Raw genomic sequence first — 21,785 nt, forward strand, 5'->3', positions numbered from 1 at the left:
ATGGTATAACAATAATTCTCTTGCATTTCTATATATTTGTGTTGTTGTTGTTTTTACTAATTAATAAGAGGTCAAATAACTGATTACGAATAATAGTTTCTTGTTGGGAAACAATTATAGCTGCGTCAAACCAAATATGAAAAATTTGCTAAAAAATTATCATTTTTGAGCTTAAAATCCGATTTTTTCATTTCCTACCTAGAAATCACTACATATATTGAATTATGTGGTCCTGGTATGAATTTGATGTTCTATTATGATCATTTTGATACCTCATTTGTCTACTTCGGTTGAAAAATGTTAATGTTATGACTATTTTTCAATCTTTAGTGAAATTCGAGATGGCGGCCATAATCGGAGCTCATACAATGTTAACATTGGTTTTTTTTTTGTTGGTGTTGTTTTTACTGATTGATAAGAGGTCAAATAACTGATTAGAAATAATAGTTTGCTGTTGGCAAACATTTTTGCTGCGTCAAGCCAAATATGAAAAATTTGCTTAAAAATTACCATTTTTGAGCTTAAAATCCGATTTTTTCATTTCCTGCGTAGAAATAACTATATATATTGGATTATATGGTCCTGATATGTATTTGTTGTTCTATTGTGGTCATTTTGATGCCTCATTTGTCTTCTTCGGTTGAAAAATGTCAATGTTATGACTATTTTTCAATCTTTAGTGAAATTCGAGATGGCGGCCATCTTGATGACGTCATAACCGAAAGTTCATCCCAGTTTATACAATGTTGCCTCTCGATTTCGTTATCAGTGGGTCATAAGGGTTCCGAAAAACATTGGTTCGTTAAGGGGGGGGGGGGTGGTGCACGTAGACCCCCCCCCCCTAGATCCCGGCCTAATAGCTCCAGTTGTAACGCTGTTGACCACATAATATAGCTCCAGTTGTAACGCTGTTGACAACATAATATTGAATGCTAGGTCCAATCGACTGGGACGGAGCTGACCAGGCCAGAGTGATGGTTTGATCTGTAGCAGCCTTACAAATAAGTGTCACGAGAGTGATTAATATGGGTTTTGTTCTCTTGGTATAAAAACTACTTCGACAACTATAAACAGTTGATAGTTTATTTATACACAAAAACGGAGACAGATAACCTGAAATTAAAAGAACAATACCTGACAATACATAGGGAGACATAAATTTACCGGCTATAATATGATATATTTATACTGTAAAGTAATAAATATAATATAAAGGTATTTATTTATTATATATCTATAGTAAATTCTATTCTAATTTCATGGTTATTACATTTAGTTTACAATCACTTTACCCTATACATTACCTGACCTAACGGACCACGTGCGATCCTTTGTTATACATATACATACTGTATTATAAAGGTTTATGGACAATTTATTTAAAGAAGTTATAACAGAAAACTAAGTATATTAATTATATTGCATAATGAAGAATAAGTTAATTACTTTATTTCTAGTTATATATTAAATAAACATACCTTTCAGCACTGTGGCGGTAAAGCACACAGACTTTCAGCTATAGGTGTTACATGTCCGGTGCCTATTTTCCATGTAATGTGTGGACACGCTTTCACCAGGGTGGGCGTGCACGTGCAAGGACAGGGTCATGCAGGGTCAATGTGACACACTCAACCAATCCATTCACTCACCTCTCATACGTCATCATAACAATTTACATACACAGATTTACATGTACAGGACATTACATGACACAGGGACATGTAAATCCAGACAATACACAGCGCATGTTGTTTTAAGACCTAATATAATATATTTTATGTACACAGTTAATTCAAACACCGCGACATAAGTAAGGAAGGGGGTTCTGGTGCTGGATGTTCAAGACAAAAAAAAGAGATAAAAGACAGGGCTTTCAAAGAAAATTGAAATTGATCATGACCTTATATTACATAGTAATTTATCACTTATGTGGTCCATGCTTTGTATTCATACCAAAAAGTCTCTCATCATATTATCATCTGGTTATCGATTTTAATGAAGTCAGTTCCCATTTTGAGATGTGCTTACCTCCAGGTGGAGCATGGTAAATTTTCGTGCTTTTTACACCTACATATTCAGTCAGACTAAAGTCCGTACCTACAGCATACACCTGTAAAATATGAAAATGATTCAAACTGATGATATAAATTGTCATTTCCTCTTCCGTTTTTGCATACTATATATTTCTACTATAGAGGGTAAATTTCATTGTTACATCAGTGGTTTGTTGCAAAATTTGCATTGTTTCTCTGAAACGTGGTATTCTGCACACTAGCACGATAAATAACTAATCGCAAAAACACATGCTACATACAACAAACATATGAATCATGTTTGAACCTGTTTGAAAAGTATATGAAATGTATGTTCCACTTCAGGACCATGGTCTACTATGTTATGACAAAGAATAAAACGAATGATTAAGTAATTATTATAATGACATCAGCAGTTAATACATGTATATGACATACGTAAGTCCCAAAACATATAAGCCCTTTAGGTATGGCAATAGAATGGTACCTGGTGCCCTATTGAATGATCGTAAAAGGCGACACCCTTTATTTTTCCTATTATTGACCCTGGTAAGAAAGCTATGGATTCTTTTTCCTATACACAAGTCTATAAAAGTGGTAGTTTATGATCCTGCTTAGAGCTCAGCATAAAAGGAGTTGTACGTTTGGTTTACCTGTTGTCAGTATAATGTGACCGGGTGCAATGTGATTGTTAAGTGTCATCGGCGGCATGGTTATAGCACTATACAAAGAGCAAGGGTTTCTCTATTATAAGAAGACATAACACGAATATATCACAGTCTCCCAAAACACGCATACGCAACACCACAAATATGGAAGGGCGTCCGTAAATGGCACTAGCTGTTAATAGGACGTTTTTAATCAAACAAATCAAAACCAAAATAGACATTCACACACAATATGTTGTACACATGGGATGCCTTAATGACCCTGGCTGTTCGGCCGTTAACTTAATAAACAAAATCAAACATGCAAAATCATGATGTCCGGTTAATAGTTATATGTTATTACTCGGATTAATTTATTAATCCTTGTATTTGCCTACTTTTTAGCAGCTTTACATAAATTTTCATTACAGTTTAATATGATTAAGACTATAGTACTTACAACAGTGTGATGGTTGTTCAGAATCTGTTACTGTGATGATGTTCTTGACACTACATACCTCGATATAATAAGTTGTTTGTGGTACCACTACCAAAGTGCGTGTTACGCTGTCAACTACTGATATTAATTCTGGGGCAGAGTTCAGGTTCTGTTAAAAAATAATCAAAATACTTCCACATAATTGTCATTTAAATATAATTGCTATTGTTTGCTTTTCAACGGCATTTTGGCAGCGATTTTAATTGACGTGTGTCATGATGAAACATGTCAAGATACCTTTATACTCCAGTAAACCAAAAACATCATCACAACCATTATCATTCATTTTCATCCTCATCATAATAATAATCATGCCATCATCATAATCACAATCTATTCATATCATTATAATCATTTTCATCATCATCATCGTCATTATCACCTTCACCACCATCATCACTATCATCATCATAATCATATCATCACGAATATACCAGTCTCCAAAAACACGCACCTCTCACTTTATACACAGCAGGCCGTCCTTAATTATAAAAAAAACCTGGCTTTCAATAGGACGTAAAGATATAAATCCATACCAAACCAAATGTTATCATCATCACCATCATAATTTTTATCACATTTTTTTATAAAACCATCATATTCACTATCATCATATCATTATCATCATCATCATCATCACAATTATTGCAATATGCCCAAGACACGCGTTACATATGCATAAACATAGAAACAAGAAATTTACAAAAAGAGGTGGAGCACGAATTGTGAAGAATACAATGGCAAAGGAGGTTGAGAGAGGGGGAAGCATATATATATATATTTTAGAAGAAGGATAGTGAGTTTAAACACATTTTATTTGGCTGGAAATATTTATTAAACTTAGGTTATGGCAGAGTTTAGAAAAAGAGTGAAAGTTGTATGCAGTTACCAACTTTTTAGGCAAATATATATGCATTACGATGTGCCAAAATTGATTTCTTATATATCAGTGTGAAAATAATCCATATATTTCCATTGATCCATTCGGAAATTTAACAACAATCAAAGGCATTCAATAGAGAAAAATATTTGTTATCTCTGAGAAAATACAGAAAGTGAGAAAATACAGAAAGTGATGGTTAGTAATCTGTATGATCTATGAAGGCAATCTTACCCCTCCAGTGGCATTGTGTGCGAACATGAATTTGGTGATATCGCTGTTCCGCTGTAATACCGACGGAAGACTCCAGGATACTGTCACAGTAGTAAAGTCTGGTCCGTCAGGTCGAGCTACTACAAAATTCTCTACAGGACCAGGAGCTATCAAACCAGAAAATGGATGGATAGTAAAATAGATGTTATGAGATTTCAATTATGTCTTAGAGTTTAGCTTGCTGCATGGATGAAATAAGATGCCGAGAACGATTAATGCCCATATATTGACAATTCAAAATAGAAACAGCATGATTTATCGGAGCAGTGAAATTATTTGTCTTTGATCGAAATAAAACAAAAAAAAAACTTGTTTTCTCTTTCAGTAATTTAATTCCAAAGCACATTACTATAAATGGGAAATAAATGTAATAATTGAAAATATATGTGAGTTTGGATCACCTTTGAGATTGATTTCTGGTGTGATTTTGTCAAACTTCATTGTAAAAATGTAATTTCTCGAATCCAGTTTAATACAGATTATGATTTTTGTAAGAAACATTTTTCGCAACTACTTTAATTCCTATGAATTGATGCTCTGTGACACCCTGTCAAACTGTTTGATATAACGTAAACCAAACGAGAAAGAAAATTATAACACTTCATATTCATTTAAACGGGTAAAAAATGTGAAATCTGTTGAATCATGTATAATGTACCTGCAGCATTTGTCTTGGCAGACGGCAGTGTTGGGCTATAGTAAGCTGCTGTCCCCTTGATAGTACTGGCGGTCAGATTGAATGTGTAGGTCCTGTACTCCTCTAGATTTGTCACCAAGAGTGTGGTGGTCGAGAACACTGAACAACAAATAAAACATACAAATGTACTAAAAAGTCACTTTTGGCAACACTTGAGATGACAGTATAATAACAATCAATATTTATATATAATTATATTAACTGTTAGTTGCTATATCCTGGTGTTTACCACAAATCTTAATTTCTAGGTTCATAAATTAATAACATTCATTTTTAATCACGGCTATTTTTCTCAAGAATTTCTTTCTTTTTTCTCTATTCTGAAAGGTTGCCAGATATCCATGGGAACCAAAATATAATGTTTCTGATGATTTAGACGAGGATAGTCTCTAGTGAATCACCTATACTGTATTACTCACCGATTACAGTTTCTAAACGACTTGTCTCTGGAGAGTCAGGTATAACGTTCAGTGTGTAGGTAGTAGGTCCAGGCTCCGGACCACTGATGGTCCAGCTCACACGTATTTCTGTACTACTCACAACAGCAGCTGTCAGGGTCGAGGGACTCTGAGGAACTGGAGAAATAAATCATTTTCAGCATTGATATACATGATAATATTTTAATAACCTAAATAAAAATATAGCTCAATGTGGTTAATTCATTCGTTGAAAGTAACAGCTAACAGTACATCCCGAAATGTTCCTACTCTAGGCCAACGGTCATGCTGAGGTGACCCCAATGGGGTGTTGTTACATCTTGGATTGGAGCGTAATGTAGAACATCATACTTGAGCGGAACTACAAGTCTAATTTTAATTAGATTTGGATTTTTATAGCGTGTTTACTTAATGGTCAAATCAGAGAGTTTAATCTTTGAGAAAAATATGCCGAAAATAAGAGTACTAGTAAATCAATCTGTTGTTACTCACTAATAGTCCAGTAAAATACGAAAAATAGAGGCCTAACCTCCAAATAATTGCAACAGAATTTGTTTTCTGCTTTTTGGGTTGGAGGATTTTAGTACTTTATCATGAACAAAGTCGCCAAAAATCATATGTTTGGAAAGTCGTTTTTTCAAAACCCGAAAACTATGAAAATATAAAGAAATCACACTTTAAAGTACAATATCTGCTATTTTTGCAATACTTGAGATATGAAATCGAGTATATAGTAAGACAAACATTAGGTTAGTACAAATAAGTTGAAATGATACAATAATTCCAGTCAATCAAAGAAATAAAGAAGGATGAAAACGCTCAAAACCTTTTGAATTTGCTAGCATTACCATTTTTGCTTTATTAGATGCAAATATTCATAAAATTTACCCTGAACAATATCAGTTTATATTTTATATCTTAAAGGGTTACCTTTTCTTTGATAATAATGCATGATCGATAAAACATTGTCTAGAAAAAACTAAATATTAACCTGCCAAGTTGACTGATCGTGCCAATTTGAAGCGTTTTTATAGTTAGATTTTTGGCAAAACACATATTTTGGAAAAGAAAAAAGCAAATGCATCCAAATATGTTATATCTTTTTGTATATTTTCTACTTGTTATTTTGATCATTTGTTGTAAAAACGGTATAAATATGCATATCTTATTTAGTATTAAAAACTTATCACGTTAATTTGGCTGAATACCAAAACAAGTTGTGTAAAGTTACCATATTAGCACTTATGGCAATAAACCATATAGTGCGGTTATCGGAGGGCACCTGTTGATTTGGTAGCGTGATACCTAAAAAAGTTATGTCAGAATTGCTGACGAGTTATTCCCCCTTTTTAAATGAAGACAACTTGGTACAATGACAGCTTTGATAGAGGCTAAGTTTATGTGAAAAAATAATTGGTTTGAACACTCAATTTCTTCAAAAATTTCGATGCATTTCTTTTGTTTGATATCTAATGTATGTTTTTAATCTGATTTTGGATTGATTTCTCAAATACATTCTGTTAGATGGGAATGGATTTATTTCCGTCATTGACTTCATAATCCGGCATGGCGCCGGCGTGATCGATAGTTTGGCAAAGTATTAAAAGTAAAGTCATACTTTTTGTGATACATAATGAATGCATCGAAATTAATAATTGGTATATTTCATTGTTTTGAATCTGTTTCACTATAGGATATATCCTATTGTATTCAACTCGGAATAATTTTGACGATCGTGAATGTACAATATGTACTTGGGCCGAGTTTTACTTTGTTGCCGAGATCGCACATACATTTGTAATTAATGTAGGCTAGCATGAATGTGATCGATCATTTAAATATTAAACAATTAATTGTAACAGTTAAACACTTCCTTGGAGACGATTGCGATCGTATTGATTAACTTTACCCATTCGGGGCGAGATTCCCTGTTGGGTCGAGTTTACCTAGCGGTCATGACCTATGTATTTCGGTCAAGTCGATCGGCGTACCAATGTGAACCGTTTGCGTTTCTGTACATGTACAATATTGTTATGGTTAAATTGAACAGTACTTGTAAATTTTTGTTTTGAAATGTGAGATGTTTTTGATTTCACAATTATAAACAAAGCAGTATTTTAGTAATGGTATACCATATACATTATTTGTTATAATTATTAAAATATTATAAAGGTGTTCTAATCACACATTTTGTTTTTTTTTTTTTATTCATGCATGAATGCATCCGTGGCGAGACTTCTATAGAGACGGAAGAGGACAGGACAAGCAACAGTGCCTGCAGAAGTTGAGTCGGTGACGTCGACAGTTGGGCCTAGTCATGGGACGATTTCAGGACCTCTTGCAACTGGGAGTGGAACTGACCATTATATGCCACCTGAGCTACCGGTAGCAGCAACACCTCCTGTATTACAAGACCTGGGTACGTACTTTGGTGTAATGCCAACCCCTATTGCAAGTGTTAATGATATGTTAGGCTTGTATGTATCTGTTTCAGTGAAGCATAAGATTACAAATGGAAAGTATGTTGTACTTTCACAATTGTTGTCTAACTCAATGGGGGATTCCCATCGGGCTCATAGGATATCTCTAGTTGATGGGGGCTTCTTATTAAACCAAAAAATCAATATCCTAAGATTTTTGACATCAATAAATGGACAGATGCATTCATTATATATAATATATCAGCATTTATACAGCAATGCACCCAGAACAGTTGCATGGGTTGTAAAAATACATGCAGGTTGTTTGCCTTGGGGCTCAGAGATGTGGTGGCATGGACTGGATCAAATATGACGAGCAATATAGGTTATGAAAAGCTCTTAATTCCCAAGGGGCATGGGACATTATTAACAATGAATTATACCTGTTATATATGCAGCCACAGCGGGTCCCCCTACCTCAGTCAAAAAATCAAAATTCTAACACCCTAAAATGTTTCGACTACAATTATAAAGGAAATTGTACACGCCCAAACTGTAGCTACTATCACATATGTATTACGTGTAGTGGGGGGCATGCTAGTATGAATTGTGTTAAAATGAGTACAGACAACTCATATTCTTTCCGAAAAACAAGCAACAATACAAAACAGCAAAGACAGGTGGGAAACAAGCAAGAATCACAAACAAGAGTGGACATTAGGAAAGACACAAATAAAAATCACAGCTCTTAGCTACTGGATGGCTAAGTACCCACAGGTAGCAGTAGGGACACAGCTTCTTTGGGGATTTTTAAAATGGTTTTAGAATTCAATATCTAGGCTCAAGGATCCCGAGAGAATCCAGAAAATTGAAAGTGGCCTCCATATATCTAACACACACAGACATATCAGAAAATATTGCAGGAAGTAGAATTAGGTAGAGAAGTAGGCTCCCTTTGAAGAAAAATCAATGGCACAGTGGATATAGGGTCCCCTAGGTTTAGTTCCCAAAAAGATGCAAAATGGAGGTTAATTACTCACCTTTCATGGACTTCAGGTAAAAGTTTAAATAGTAATATTGATCCTGATACAGTTTCTGTTAAATTCTCGTCATTTGATAAAGTAGTTAAAATTATAGCAGTTGGGAAACGGGACTTTGTTAAGGAAAATTGATATTAAATCTGCATTCCGTCCTCCCAATCCATTCGGCGGATTTTCCGATACTAGGATTTAAGTTTCAAGATAAGTTTTTCTTTGATAAGTGTTTACCCATGGGGTGCTCAATTTCATGTAGTCTATTTAAAAAAAAAAAAAAAAAAAATCAACATTTATTGAATGAGTAGTTAAGGAGATGGCAGTGAGCAAAGTCTAGATCAAGATTTGGACGATTTTATATTTGCTGGAAAAGAAAAATGTGATACATGTGCTAGGCTCATATCTTCTTTCGAGAAACATGCAATGAAATGTGTATACTTATAGCTGAGGATAAATCAGAAGGTCTAACTACAGTTGTTGTGTTTTTTGGGTCTTGAAATTGACACTATTAAAATGGTAGTCAGGGTACCTTCGGAGAAAGTGGTATCTCTCTGGTCAGAAATCGTGAAAGTGTTGGAAAGTAAAACTGCATGAATTACAGTCTGGCTGAGATTATGTCTTGTTGTGCAAACGCTATACCAATAGCTAGGACCTTTACACGGCTATGTTTAATGCAATGACAGGCATACGGAACCCCTTTTATAAAGTAAGAATATCTGAGGATATAAGAGCAGACTTAAAAAATGTGGTTGCTATTTTTGAAAGATTTATTTTAATGGGTCCTGTTACTTTGCGGAGAGTTCTTGGCGCATTAATGTGGATTTAGGTCTGTGTACAGGTAGTGCAGGGAATTGTGAATTAGTTTGTAGTTCCTGTTGGGGAAGTAATTGGATAGTTTTCAGGTGTCCAAGTGATTGGCAGGGAAAATCCATCATGAGAGACATAACTTTCTTAGAATTGGTGCCAATAATTGGCAGTCCAAGTTTGGTCTTATGAGTTAATGTTTAAGAAATTAATTTTTTTTTTGTGTAGAAAATATTAGCTAGTAGCTATAGTTTACTATGCAGAATAACAAAACACCAAAGATACATCAAGTAATGCGATATTTTGCATATATATGTCTGTTAAAGGCTATTCGCACTCTACAGTACAAACTTTGATTGGTTTGAGTTTTAATTGCAAGCTAGGTGGTCATGATGATCTTACTCAACAAATTATTGTTAAAAAACTGTTGGAGGGAATTAAGAAAGATAGTGATGAAGGTGGTGACACCAGATGACCTATAACGGTAGATTTTTTTTTTTTTTTTTTTTTGGCTAGCATTATTAAGGTATTTCCCAATTCCCAGTATCAGTATTGCCAACCTCTGATGAGGTCAAATCGGGTGATCACCTTTAAAAATAACGGGTGAAAGGGTCAAAACAAGGGTCATATACGAAGAAACATTTTAGTGTAATTTTTAACACTTTTTAAAAGCCTTTAAATATGCATATATTTATTATTTTCATATATATTCAATAATATTTATGATAATTTTTTTTTAATAACATAAATAATATTTGATAAAATCCGGATTTTTTGTTCTACACGTGTCCGGTTTCATTATTACCTTTGACTCAAACAAAATGGCGGCCATTATGATTGGCTTGCCTGCCTACTGTAACAGGATACTGTTCATGTTGACTACATTTTATTCATGTGAGTAAATCTTTGTCTGAAATCACAAGTGTTTGTGCTTTTGAAGAATTTTGAAGAGATTATTTCTGATTTTGAACAGTATTAATTGGCCCAGTCTAATTTCCTAGCTGGCTCAGGCTAAAAACGATCATAGACATCGTGATGCATGACTGAATAGATTGATTGCTACAATTTCACACCTTTATTAAAGTTTGTGAAAACACAAACATAGCTACCTGCATTATACAAGGGCCTGATATGAGTCTTAAGCCCTGAGATGTAATTAAAATTTTGCTAATGGCTATATCTGACGTAATTTTTGTGAGCTTTTTGACACTTTGGTCCCAGTCCTGAGAATCGGGTTATTTGATGACCCGCGGGGTCAATCAGGTTAGGCATTCTAAAATGTCTAAATAACGGGTCAACCGGGGGAAATCGGGTGAGTTGGCTATACTGCAGTATTTGTAGCTCTCAGTATATTCATTAGCATTTTATTTCCCCGGTAGGTGAAATCACAGTGAATAGTAAACACATGCCTTTCAGGGTTATAACATTTTTGGAAGTGTCACTTCAAGAAAATGCTGCCATAATACACCTCTCTTCTTCAAAAACTGATCAATATAGCAAAGGTACTATCATCGAGCTACAAATTGATGATGCCATTTATTGTCCAGTCGGTAATCTTCGCAGACATATGGCAGTTCGACATAGGGTTCAGGCTCCATTACTATGTCATTTTGGTGGTAGAGACTTGACAATATATCAATTTTCTAGTGTCCTTACAAAAGCATTCAACAGTAGGTACTGCAAAGCACATTCCTTCAGAATTAGTGCAACCACACCTACATCCCTATCTAATATGTCTACTGAAGCTATTATGGAATGTGGTAAGTGGAAATCAAGTACTTACAAGAGTTACATACAAATACCAACTCAAAAAATTAGTTTCCAAACTCTAGTTCCCCTCTCTGCTTTGAGGAATGATAAACACCTTGCAAGTTGCATTAGAAAGCTTCAGAACAAGTAATACATTCTTTCCAAATAATTAAGTCAGCAATGCTATGAATGATGAAGGCATTTTTGGTCACAGCATTGTACCGTGAAATGTGTCGCCATCTTATTTGGTTTTCGTTTGGCTGTGAACGTGCTACCTTTGGTGCACGTTCCTTTGGCAGATTTCGCGGTACATATTAATGATTTATATTGATTGATTGACATCATATTGATTATATATGCTGTTATATTGACGTGAATCAGTTGATATCTGTTTCCCAGTATCACTGATCACTATTGACATCTGATTGATTGATTGATTGATTGATTGATTGAATTTATTGTTTAATTGATTGAGGATGGTTTCCCAGAATCAATCAATTTATTTGATTGATGGCTTGCCATTATGGTCTATTGATGGACCGGCGGCCATCTTAATTGGTGGATTACTGTTTCCCAGAATCTATCAATTAATTTGTGTTGCAATTTTGATTGAATTTGTTTGATGGCGTGCCATTATGGTCTTTTGATGGACCGTGCCGCCATATGTATATATTCATTAAAGCTGTGACCATAAATCCAAAATTGAAATTCTTTGTTGTCTGTGCATCTAATGATAAATCTGCAATACAAAAATCTTATTTTTTCGAATATGCTTTATTCGTTTGTCATAAAATTTTGCCATTAAATAAATCAGAACTGTAATGATTTTCAGCTATAAAATTGAAATTGAACTTTCATTTTAATCCTTTATCTCATTGAAAATTATGTAACCCCCATTCCAGTATCATTATGGAAAATGAAAAAACTGGTCCTGTTCAAAATATTTGATCCCAAAAAACGGAACTCTTTAATCCCAGCTGTTTAAAAGAACCGCTCCATTATGGTTGTAATATTGGCAAAGGATTTTGCAATATGATTCTAGTCATCAAAATAGATCATTCACATTTGTTAGCTCACCTGGCCCGATGGGGCCGGTGAGCTTATTGTCATGGCGCGGCGTCCGTCGTCCGTCGTCCGTCCGTCGTCACACATTTTCCTTTATTTCGCTATATAGTCATACGAGTTACTGCATGGATTGTACACCAAATTTGGGCCACAAACATTCCTTGGAGGAAAGGGAACATAACTTGTATAAATTTTGGCTCAGACCCCCTATGGGGCAGGATGAATAAGCTGTGGGCCCAGTACTGGGAAATTAGAGTTTAAATCCCTATAAATCGCTACTTGTCCTAGAGTTCTGCATGGATTGTAACCAAATTTGGCCACAAACATCCTTGTGGGAAGGGGAACAGAACTTGCATAAATTTTGGCTCTGACCCCCGGGGCAGGAGGGGCGGGGCCCAATAGGGGAAATAGAGGTAAATCCTATAAATCGCTACTTGTCCTAGAGTTCTGCATGGATTGTAACCAAATTTGGCCACAAACATCCTTGTGGGAAGGGGAACAGAACTTGTATAAATTTTGGCTCTGACCCCTCGGGGACAGGAGGGGCGGGGCCCAATAGGGGAATTAGAGGTAAATATTCAAATTCCTTCAGAAAAAAACCCAAATGAACCAGTATTCACAACAGTACTTTGCATTATAAACCAGGTGAGCGATACAGGCCCTCTGGCCTCTTGTTGATATTTCAACTTAAGGACTTAGCCAATTAGAGAAGTTTAGTCAAATTGGCACTAAAAGAGGATTTGGTCGACCTCACGTCTTGTCTCACCTTGTCTCTTTTAAGGTATAGCCTACAAATCATCTGAATTAATAACTATCTGAACACTTGAAACGGTACTTACTGAATAATTCTTGAATAAAAAAGACATAATATGTAATTTGGATTTCAAAATATCCTTGGAAAAGGCCAAAAGGCCAACTTTGAGCAACCATGTTATCTCAGGTAATGAAAGTAAAATGTTTTACTTTTAAAGCCTTTAATCAACAAGTTTTATTTAAAAAGATTCCATCAAAATGAGTATCAATTGTATTGTTGATAATAACAATTTTTTATCTTAACAATCCAGTAAAAGCATATTTGGCTGTTAGAAAGACATAATTATGCAATTTTGATGTTGTCATAATGTTTTCCCTGTGTTGATTTCAACTTATGTTTTGGCAATCTGTGTTGTCCTTATAACGTTCTTGCCATACAGTGAATGTTGGCAAATTATGCAAATATCCCTATTTCCTGTTTTTTTTTCAAGAAAAACTTCCGGATTTTGCGGCGACTTTTTTTCTTGTATAAAACAAAGTCAGATCTGTACGAAAAACAAAGAAAAATTTTGTTGCAATTATTTTTGGGTAACACCCTATCTTTACTGGACTACAAGCTAATATTATGTGTGTGTTTGAGGGGACCTTCGATAACGTCTTATTAGTGTGACCGTCACCTTCCTGTTCTGTTATGACATACGTGGGGTGACCATCATTTGTACAAATTATAACCTTATAAAGGACTCGCGGATCACCTTCCTGGTCTGTTATGGTATGGTAGGGTGACCATTATTTGTACAATTATAACCTAATACAGGACTCACCTTCTTGGTCTATTATGACGAACGTTGGGTTGCGGTGATCGTCAATTGTACAGTTATAACCTAATACAGTACTCGCCTTCCTGATTTGTTATGACGTACGTTGTGTTGGGATGACCGTGTACAACTATAACTAATACAGTACTCACCTTCCTGGTTTGTTATGACGAACGTTGTGTTGCGATGATCGTCCATTTGTACAATTATAACCTAATACAGTACTCGACCATCCTGGCCTGTTATGACCTACGTACGTTGTGTTGTGTTGTAAATTTACCTGACTCCTCCTGGCGTATGAGCACGTGGTTGGGGTGACCATTACCTGTACAATTTTAACCTAATACAGGCCTCACCTTCTTGGTCTGTTATGACATACGTTGTGTTGGGGTGACCGTCACCTCTACAATTATAACCTAATACAGGACTCACCTTCCTGGTCAGTTATGACGTACGTTGTGTTGGGATGACCGTCTCCTGCATCATTTACGGCCAGCACACTAACAGTGTAGTTGATGTAAGGATTCATGGTGGCCACAGTATAAGTGTAGCTATCTAGGTCTGCAGGTAGAATTACTACTGATAGTTTGTCGCCTGCTCCACATGAACTGGCAGACAGGAAAAGTGAATACTGCAAAAATGAAATTAATGCATTTTTTCATCATTCACTACTATCATGAAGATGCATTAATAAACAGTGTATGAACAAAAATGATAATAAACTGTTAATTCATTTTTATTTCATGGATAGATAATTAATTTCACAAAATTTAAGATAAAACAATGAACTAAGACACCTAGCTTTAATCAGAAAAGAGATTACTATTGATATATATTTCTTATTCTTAATACTTGTAAACACCAATATATAATGTAGATATATATTTTACGATAAAAAACTTAATTCCTTACCCCCGGACATGATGTACATGTAAAGAGAAACCTCACGGACACATGTGCTCCCATCTAGTACTGTGAGTCTGTACCCTCCTAGGGCACCATTGGTCACTGCAGGTAGTGTCCAGTTCAGAGTAAACTGTCGACTTAGTATCTGTGATACGACCAAGGTTTCTGGCGGAAGTGACACTGTAAAGAAAGCACAATTAGAAATACAAAAGGTCCATGTGCCTTAACAGTCTCCTGATATTTGATACAAATTAGTTATGTAATATACTAGCAAACTGATGTCTTTTATTCACGAAATAGAAACATACATCTACATACAAAGTTTAATTAAGCTTGGTGTTTATTCAATCGCATAACAGCGTTCGCAAGGTTCAATAATTATTAGTCCAAAGGGCAATAACTCCGTAAATAAGTTAGAGTCAAATCAAGCTTATTTTCAAACTTGTTCTAGATATTTCCAATGTAAGTCTATATGCAAAGTTTCGAAATAATTCAATAATTATAATTGCAAAGTGCAGTAACTTCGCAAGTTACGATCTGATCAGGTCGATTTTCGAACTTGTCAGAGATCTTTCCTATTTTAGTCTAAATACAAAGTTTCATGAAGCTTAGTGCATATTTATTCAAGTAATTGTATTCACAAGGTCCAATAATAATGATTTACAAACTCGTCCGAGATATTTCTAATGTTATTATACACACAAAATTTCATAAAGCTCTGTTCATATTTACACAAATTATGTGTTCACAAGGTTCAATAATTATTATTGCAAAGGGCAATTACTCCTTAAGTTACGAACGAATCGTGTCGATTTTTGAATTTGTCAAAGATCCATCCACTGTTAGTATACATACAAAGTTTCATTAAGCTCGGTGCATATTTACTAAAGTTATCGCGTTTACAAGGTCCGATAACATTTTTAGTGCAAAGGCCAATAACTCCATTAATTACCGTCGAATCAAGCTGATTTTCAAGCCCGGTTAAAATCTTTTCAATGCCTGTCTACATACAAACTTTCATTAAGATTGGCTCATATTTATTAAGTTACCGCGTTCACAAGGTCCAATAGCAATAACTCCGTAAATTAACCGTTGAATCATGCTGCTTTTTTACCTCGTCTGAGATCGTTCCAATGTTAGTCTACACATAAAGTTTTATTAAGCTTGGTTTATATTTACTAAAGTTATTACGTTCACAAGGTCGAATAATAACAAGTACTCATTGTAATGGACACCATTACATAGTCTCCCTCCCCTTCCCCATCCCCTGCTGCAACAAATCAAGAATGCAGTTGCTCAGTGTATGAACATTCATCTTGGGAAAATTTTGATGTACTTTTATATTGGAATTCAGGGTCTCCTAAAATGTACATAACTAATACAAGACTATCTCAGAGGAATTGATTTGGCAGTTATCATGACTGTATGGCATCCCTTAAAAGTTTAAGTTAAAACTCCCATTTACCAATTTTCAATGAATTTCAGACGAAAATGTTAAAACAGGGAGTTGGCCAAGCGACAATCTTTCAATTTTTTTATCATATTGATCAGCATCGCTTAATACCCCTACATACCAATTTTCATTGCGATCGGAGACCGAAACCTGAAAACAGGAAGTGGGCCAGCGACCATCTTGGAATAGCAAAATCTTTACGAAAATATTTACATGTTGTTCGTCATGCCTTAAAACCCCTATAGAACAATTTTCATTGAGATCGGAGACTGAAACCTGAAAACAGGAAGTGGGTCAGCGGCCATCTTGGAATACCAAAATCTTTACAAAAATGTTTGTTTACAGTCGAACCAAGCCCATTTTCGAACTGGTCCAAGATCTTTCCAATGGTAGTCTACATACAAAGTCTCGTTAAGCTGAGTGCATATTTACTGATGTTATTATGTACACAAGGTCCAATAATACTTATCTTTGCAAAGGGCAATTTCTCTGTAATTGACTGTCGAATCAAGCCGATTTTCGAATTTGTCCTATATCTTTCCAATGGTATTCTACAGATAAGGTTTCAATAAGCTCAGTGAATATTTAATAAAGTTATCGCGTGCACAACAAGGAAATGTTAATGGACGTCGCACGACGGACGAGGCACGACGATGCACTAAAGACTATCACAATAGGTCCCTATGACCTATGGTAATGTGACCTAACAAGAAGTTCATGAGCTTAAACGGTCATCTGACTATTGACACAAACAGCACAGTCAAAGTATACAGTAGGGCAAAATAACTTTGCATCAATATCAGGTCCCTAGGCCTCTTAATTATTAACAAGAAAATTTTAATCATTTTGTCCAATGTGAATGCAGGTCAAGGTCGTTCATTTGCAGAAACTTCATAAGCCTTCACCCCAACACGTAACAGACTTAACATCAGGTCTCTAGGACTCTTAGTTTTTCACAAGAAGACTTTCAAAGAGTTTAGCCTGTTAGACTTTTGTGACCTTGAATGGCAAATGGTCATTTATTTAAAAATTTAGTAGCCCTTCATTCCAGCATTATATGGCTAAATATCAGGTCACTAGGCGTCTTATAGTGATTCACAAGAAGTCATTCATAATAGTTTAGCCTATTTGACACCTGTGACCATGATTGGCAGTCAAGGTCATTCATTAGAACAAACTTTGTAGCACTTCATTCCAGCATGCTAGAAGCCAAACATCAGTATCCTAGGTCTTTCGGTTATTTAAAAGAAGCTGTTTTAATGAAAAGTTTAAGCACGGCGTACGGCGAAAAAATACAAAATTTACACCTTTGTTTAATTTATATGTTTATTTCTGATGGCTACCATTGAAAGTACTAAGATAATTTAAATACAACAAATTTTTCTTAACAATTAGTTATAAAAAATCAATGACGTTAGGGACCAAAAAGGGCCTAAACCACACATAAGAGGCCTTTAACCACTTTACCATTCTTAGCCTGGGTTTGAAGCGTTAAGCAGAACTTAATATGAACACCTAGAAAAGCTATTTCTTGTATGTGCTTTACTTACTGGCGGCTTTAGTAGCACATCCTAACATGGAGCTGAATGAACTTTGGTTGGTCTCTGTCACTGCATCATTGACTGTAGCTATGTTGAATGTGTAATACATCGCTGAAATGAAAATTAAGTAAATGGTTTGTTAAGGGATGGAAAGGTAAATGGTCAGGTGGGGTTTTTAATGAAAAAAGGAGTACAACGAAAAAAGGAGCATTTTGATACTCCAGTTTGATAATATCCAGGCCCTCACCATCACTTCTCCTAAATTATAATATAATCATTAAAAACAAATATGATGGTTCTAGCATTGTAAAGTGTTATTTCAACCAGTATGTTTAACTAAGCAATAAACCATTTAGGGCTGCACCTATATGGTACTTTTTCTGATTCTCTTCATTCTTCATTTTAACCATTGCTTAAGAATGATCTACATGTCAGATGCACCAAAGAAGACCAGGGACTTTTAGCTTTTATGGACAGAGAATTGACAAATGTAGGATGTTAAGTGATTTGAATAGTCCATCATTTTCTGGAACTGGTCATACACACATAGTAGGGGAATTTCACAAGGCTTATAGTTAGCATTAATTATTGCTATCAGAAATTTGTTTTGGAAATCCACATTTCCATAACTATTGAATGAAGAAGAAAACACTTAATTAGTTGACAAAACTACCTAAAGGTAGGGATCTTGGCGCCCACCAAAGATTATATCTGACAATGGAAATAGGGATCTTTTCTCTGTTTTTTTAACTTTAACAATCAAAATCCAATCCGCCATCTTGTTGAAATTTGAGAGTGATCCCTTGAGTACTTCCTGGGAAATAGTGGTAAAAAACTTCAACTATCACAATCCAAAATGGCTGTCTAACCGCCATCTTTTAACCGATCGGTCCTAACATGCAATGTGCGCAAGTAGGGTCATAAGGAAGCATACATATGGAATTTGAGAATGATCCCTTTAGCACTTTTTGAAAAATAGCGGTAACAAACTTTTAACTATCAAAATCCATGATGTCTGCCTGGCGACCATCTTGTTAACCGATGTGTCCGAAAACTGCAATATGCACAAATATGGGAAACATATATATGAAATTTGAGAACGATCCCTTCTGTACTTTCTGAGAAAAAGTGGTAACAAACTTTCACTATTAAAACCTGGCAGCCATCTTGTTGACTGACTGATCAGTCTCAAAATGCAATATGCACAACTAGGGCCTTAGGGGAACCTACATGTGAAATTTGAGAAAGATCCTATCAGCACTTTCTGTGAAAAAGCAATAACAAGAATTGTTAACGGACGAAAAGGCGGTCGGACGACAGACCACGGACGAAAAACGATTTGAATTGCCCACCATCTGATGCCGGTGGGCTTAAAAATATAATGAACAAAACTATTAATATTAATGTTATGTATTTAAGATATTGGTTTTAATGTAACTTAACCTCACCAGCCTGTAGCCCACTAGCCACAGTATACTCGGTTGTACTGGATGTCGTGGTAAACAAAGCACCGATATCAACTCTCTGTACCACGTAATACTGGATATCTCCTCGTGGTAGTGATGGAGCTGTCCAGGAGAGGGTGATAGATTGGTCAGTTGTGGCATGACAGGTAAGTGATGTAGGAGGATCAGGGGCTGGAAGTAAAAATGATATTCAACATGTTTACACCAAAAGTAATTAAAAATATATCAAAAAAAGTGATCTAGGAAAAAAATCAAAGGTTTGAAAATACAAATTTCCTATATTCAATATAGCCTATATAAGTTCTCTCCCTAAGTAACAACTAGTACATAGCAAGATATATACGATATATAAGTTAAGATATGTAGTGTTGTTTACAATATATAACAGTATAAACATATTATAATTATCAAATTTGTTTGTTTGTTTGTTTGATTTATTAACGTCCTATAAACAGCTATGGTCATGTAAGGACGGCCTCCTATGTATGCGGTGTGTTGGGTGTATGTTGTGCGAGGTGAGTGTACTGGGAGACTGCGGTATGTTCGTGTTGTGTCTTCTTGTATAGTGGAACTGTTGCCCTTTTTATAGTGCTATATCACTGAAGCATGTCGCCGAAGACACCAAGCAACACACCCCACCCGGTCACATTATACTGACAACGGGCGAACCAGTCGTCCCACTCCCTGTATGCTGAGCGCTAAGCAGGAGCAGAAACTACCACTTTTATAGACTTTGGTGTGTCTCGGCCAGGGGACAGAACCCAGAGCCTTCCTCACAGGGGCGAACGCTCAACTCAAGGCCAAAAGTGAGGCGGTGCCAAGTGAGGCATTAGGAAAGATAAAGTCAGTTAGGAAGAAGAGAAAAGATAAGATCCTAAATATCAAAAATGATGTCACCATATTCAAGTATGGGTCTTATATAAGCATTATATATTGTGATGAATGTTTTGCGACTCATTATTTAACAGACTCAAGTAAGTTAATACGCTTACTTGCTTTATTATAGATAAAATTTATATGATGAAGCCACTTACCAACTTCAGAGAAGAAAACACCAAGATGTTTATGATTAGATACATTTTCCACAGTTTCAGTTTAAAAAGCAATATCAGAAATGATAATATTTCTTTTCCGACTAAAAGTTACAGATTCTGTTTTTGAAGGATTAAACTTTATATATCCCATTTCTTTGACCATACATTTACATTTTCTAAGTCATTAGATAGACTAGTAGCTGTTTCTAGCGGAGTAGTATCTATTACTTTAAAAAGAGATGTATCATCAGCAAAAAGTCACTTTTCATTTGTTATACCTTCAGTTATATCATTTATATAAATATAAATTTCCTATATTTGATAGGTAATGCAAATAATTCCAAATAATAAAACAGTTTCAGAAAAAAAATATATAATTGATTAATTACATGCTTGTACATATTAGAGATGCTGAAGATTATGGATTCTGTATCACGTACTTACTTTTGGACACTGACCTGAAGGTAGCCACCAGAGGATCACTCCTCTCACTACCACTGACTGTGGTAATAGAGATGTTGTTGTCCATCTATTACACCTGTACTGTAGGTTATAGATTCTGTATCATGTACTTACTTTTGGACACTGTCCTGAAGGTAGCCACCAGAGGATCACTCCTCTCACTACCACTGACTGTGGTAATAGAGATGTTGTACCTCTGTCCATCTATTACACCTGTACTGTAGGTTATAGACTCTGTATCATGTACTTACTTTTGGACACTGTCCTGAAGGTAGCCACCAGAGGACCACTCCTCTCACTACCATTGACTGTGGTAATAGAGATGTTGTACCTATGTCCATCTATTACACCTGTACTGTAGGTTACAGATTCTGTATCATGTACTTACTTTTGGACACTGTCCTGAAGGTAGCCACCAGAGGATCACTCCTCTCACTACCACTGACTGTGGTAATAGAGATGTTGTTGTCCATCTATTACACCTGTACTGTAGGTTATATATTCTGTATCATGTACTTACTTTTGGACACTGTCCTGAAGGTAGCCACCAGAGGATCACTCCTCTTACTACCACTGACTGTGGTTAATAGAGATGTTGTACCTCTGTCCATCTGTAACACCTGAACTGTAAATTATATATTCTGTTGCTGTAGTGGTGGGGGTAAGTGATGGTGTAGTGATAACGTCATAACTAGTTTTGATGCCACTAGGTAGAGTCCAGATTAGCACTATTGTTGGACCATCAACATCTGTTGCTAAAAATGATGTCGGTGTTGCTGGCACTACAATCAATAGTTTATATATAAGTGTTTTA

The 21,785-nt window shown here is 35.5% G+C and overlaps 2 protein-coding genes and 1 pseudogene across 3 annotated transcripts in view; 1 reads left to right on the top strand and 2 right to left on the bottom strand.

The window, feature by feature from the left end:
- Nucleotides 1–837: 837 nt before the first annotated feature.
- Nucleotides 838–18,120, bottom strand: LOC138327305 (receptor-type tyrosine-protein phosphatase F-like). Of its 2 annotated transcripts, none has more exons than XM_069273294.1 (8): nt 18,019–18,120; nt 15,022–15,195; nt 14,542–14,740; nt 5,449–5,604; nt 4,991–5,128; nt 4,294–4,439; nt 3,199–3,288; nt 838–2,110 (listed from the first exon to the last, which is right to left on the bottom strand). In XM_069273294.1, the coding sequence occupies exons 2-8, from the start codon at nt 15,073–15,075 to the stop codon at nt 1,976–1,978; spliced, it is 918 nt and encodes a 305-aa protein (XP_069129395.1). In that variant the 5' UTR covers nt 15,076–15,195; nt 18,019–18,120; the 3' UTR covers nt 838–1,975. The 2 variants fall into 2 exon arrangements, with proteins under 2 accessions (XP_069129395.1, XP_069129403.1); XM_069273302.1 differs by having other exon boundaries at nt 3,141–3,288.
- On the top strand, nt 6,682–12,175 carry LOC138327188 (uncharacterized; annotated as a pseudogene).
- The window catches only part of LOC138324747 (fibronectin-like), a 64,404-nt gene continuing 60,629 nt past the window's right edge, over nt 18,011–21,785 (bottom strand). The window contains exons 15-18 of the mRNA XM_069269906.1: nt 21,360–21,416; nt 21,086–21,217; nt 19,458–19,646; nt 18,011–18,120 (exon numbers count right to left, since the gene is read on the bottom strand). Of these exons, the coding sequence (XP_069126007.1) occupies nt 18,011–18,120; nt 19,458–19,646; nt 21,086–21,217; nt 21,360–21,416 (488 nt within the window). The remainder of the gene's footprint in view (nt 18,121–19,457; nt 19,647–21,085; nt 21,218–21,359; nt 21,417–21,785) is intronic.

This window comes from Argopecten irradians, chromosome 1 (genome assembly GCF_041381155.1).
Source record: "Argopecten irradians isolate NY chromosome 1, Ai_NY, whole genome shotgun sequence".
Lineage (NCBI taxonomy): Eukaryota > Metazoa > Mollusca > Bivalvia > Pectinida > Pectinidae > Argopecten > Argopecten irradians.

Bases quoted from the DNA above. Each gene is read 5' to 3' on its own strand.
- LOC138327305 (XM_069273294.1), bottom strand. From the start codon at position 15,075: ATGGGAGCACATGTGTCCGTGAGGTTTCTCTTTACATGTACATCATGT. The intron at 14,741-15,021 runs GTAAGGAATTAA...TCATTTTTGCAG, and splicing joins CATGTACATCATGTCCGGGG to TATTCACTTTTCCTGTCTGC. The intron at 5,605-14,541 runs GTGAGTCCTGTA...TTATTTCTCCAG, and splicing joins CGTCATAACTGACCAGGAAG to TTCCTCAGAGTCCCTCGACC.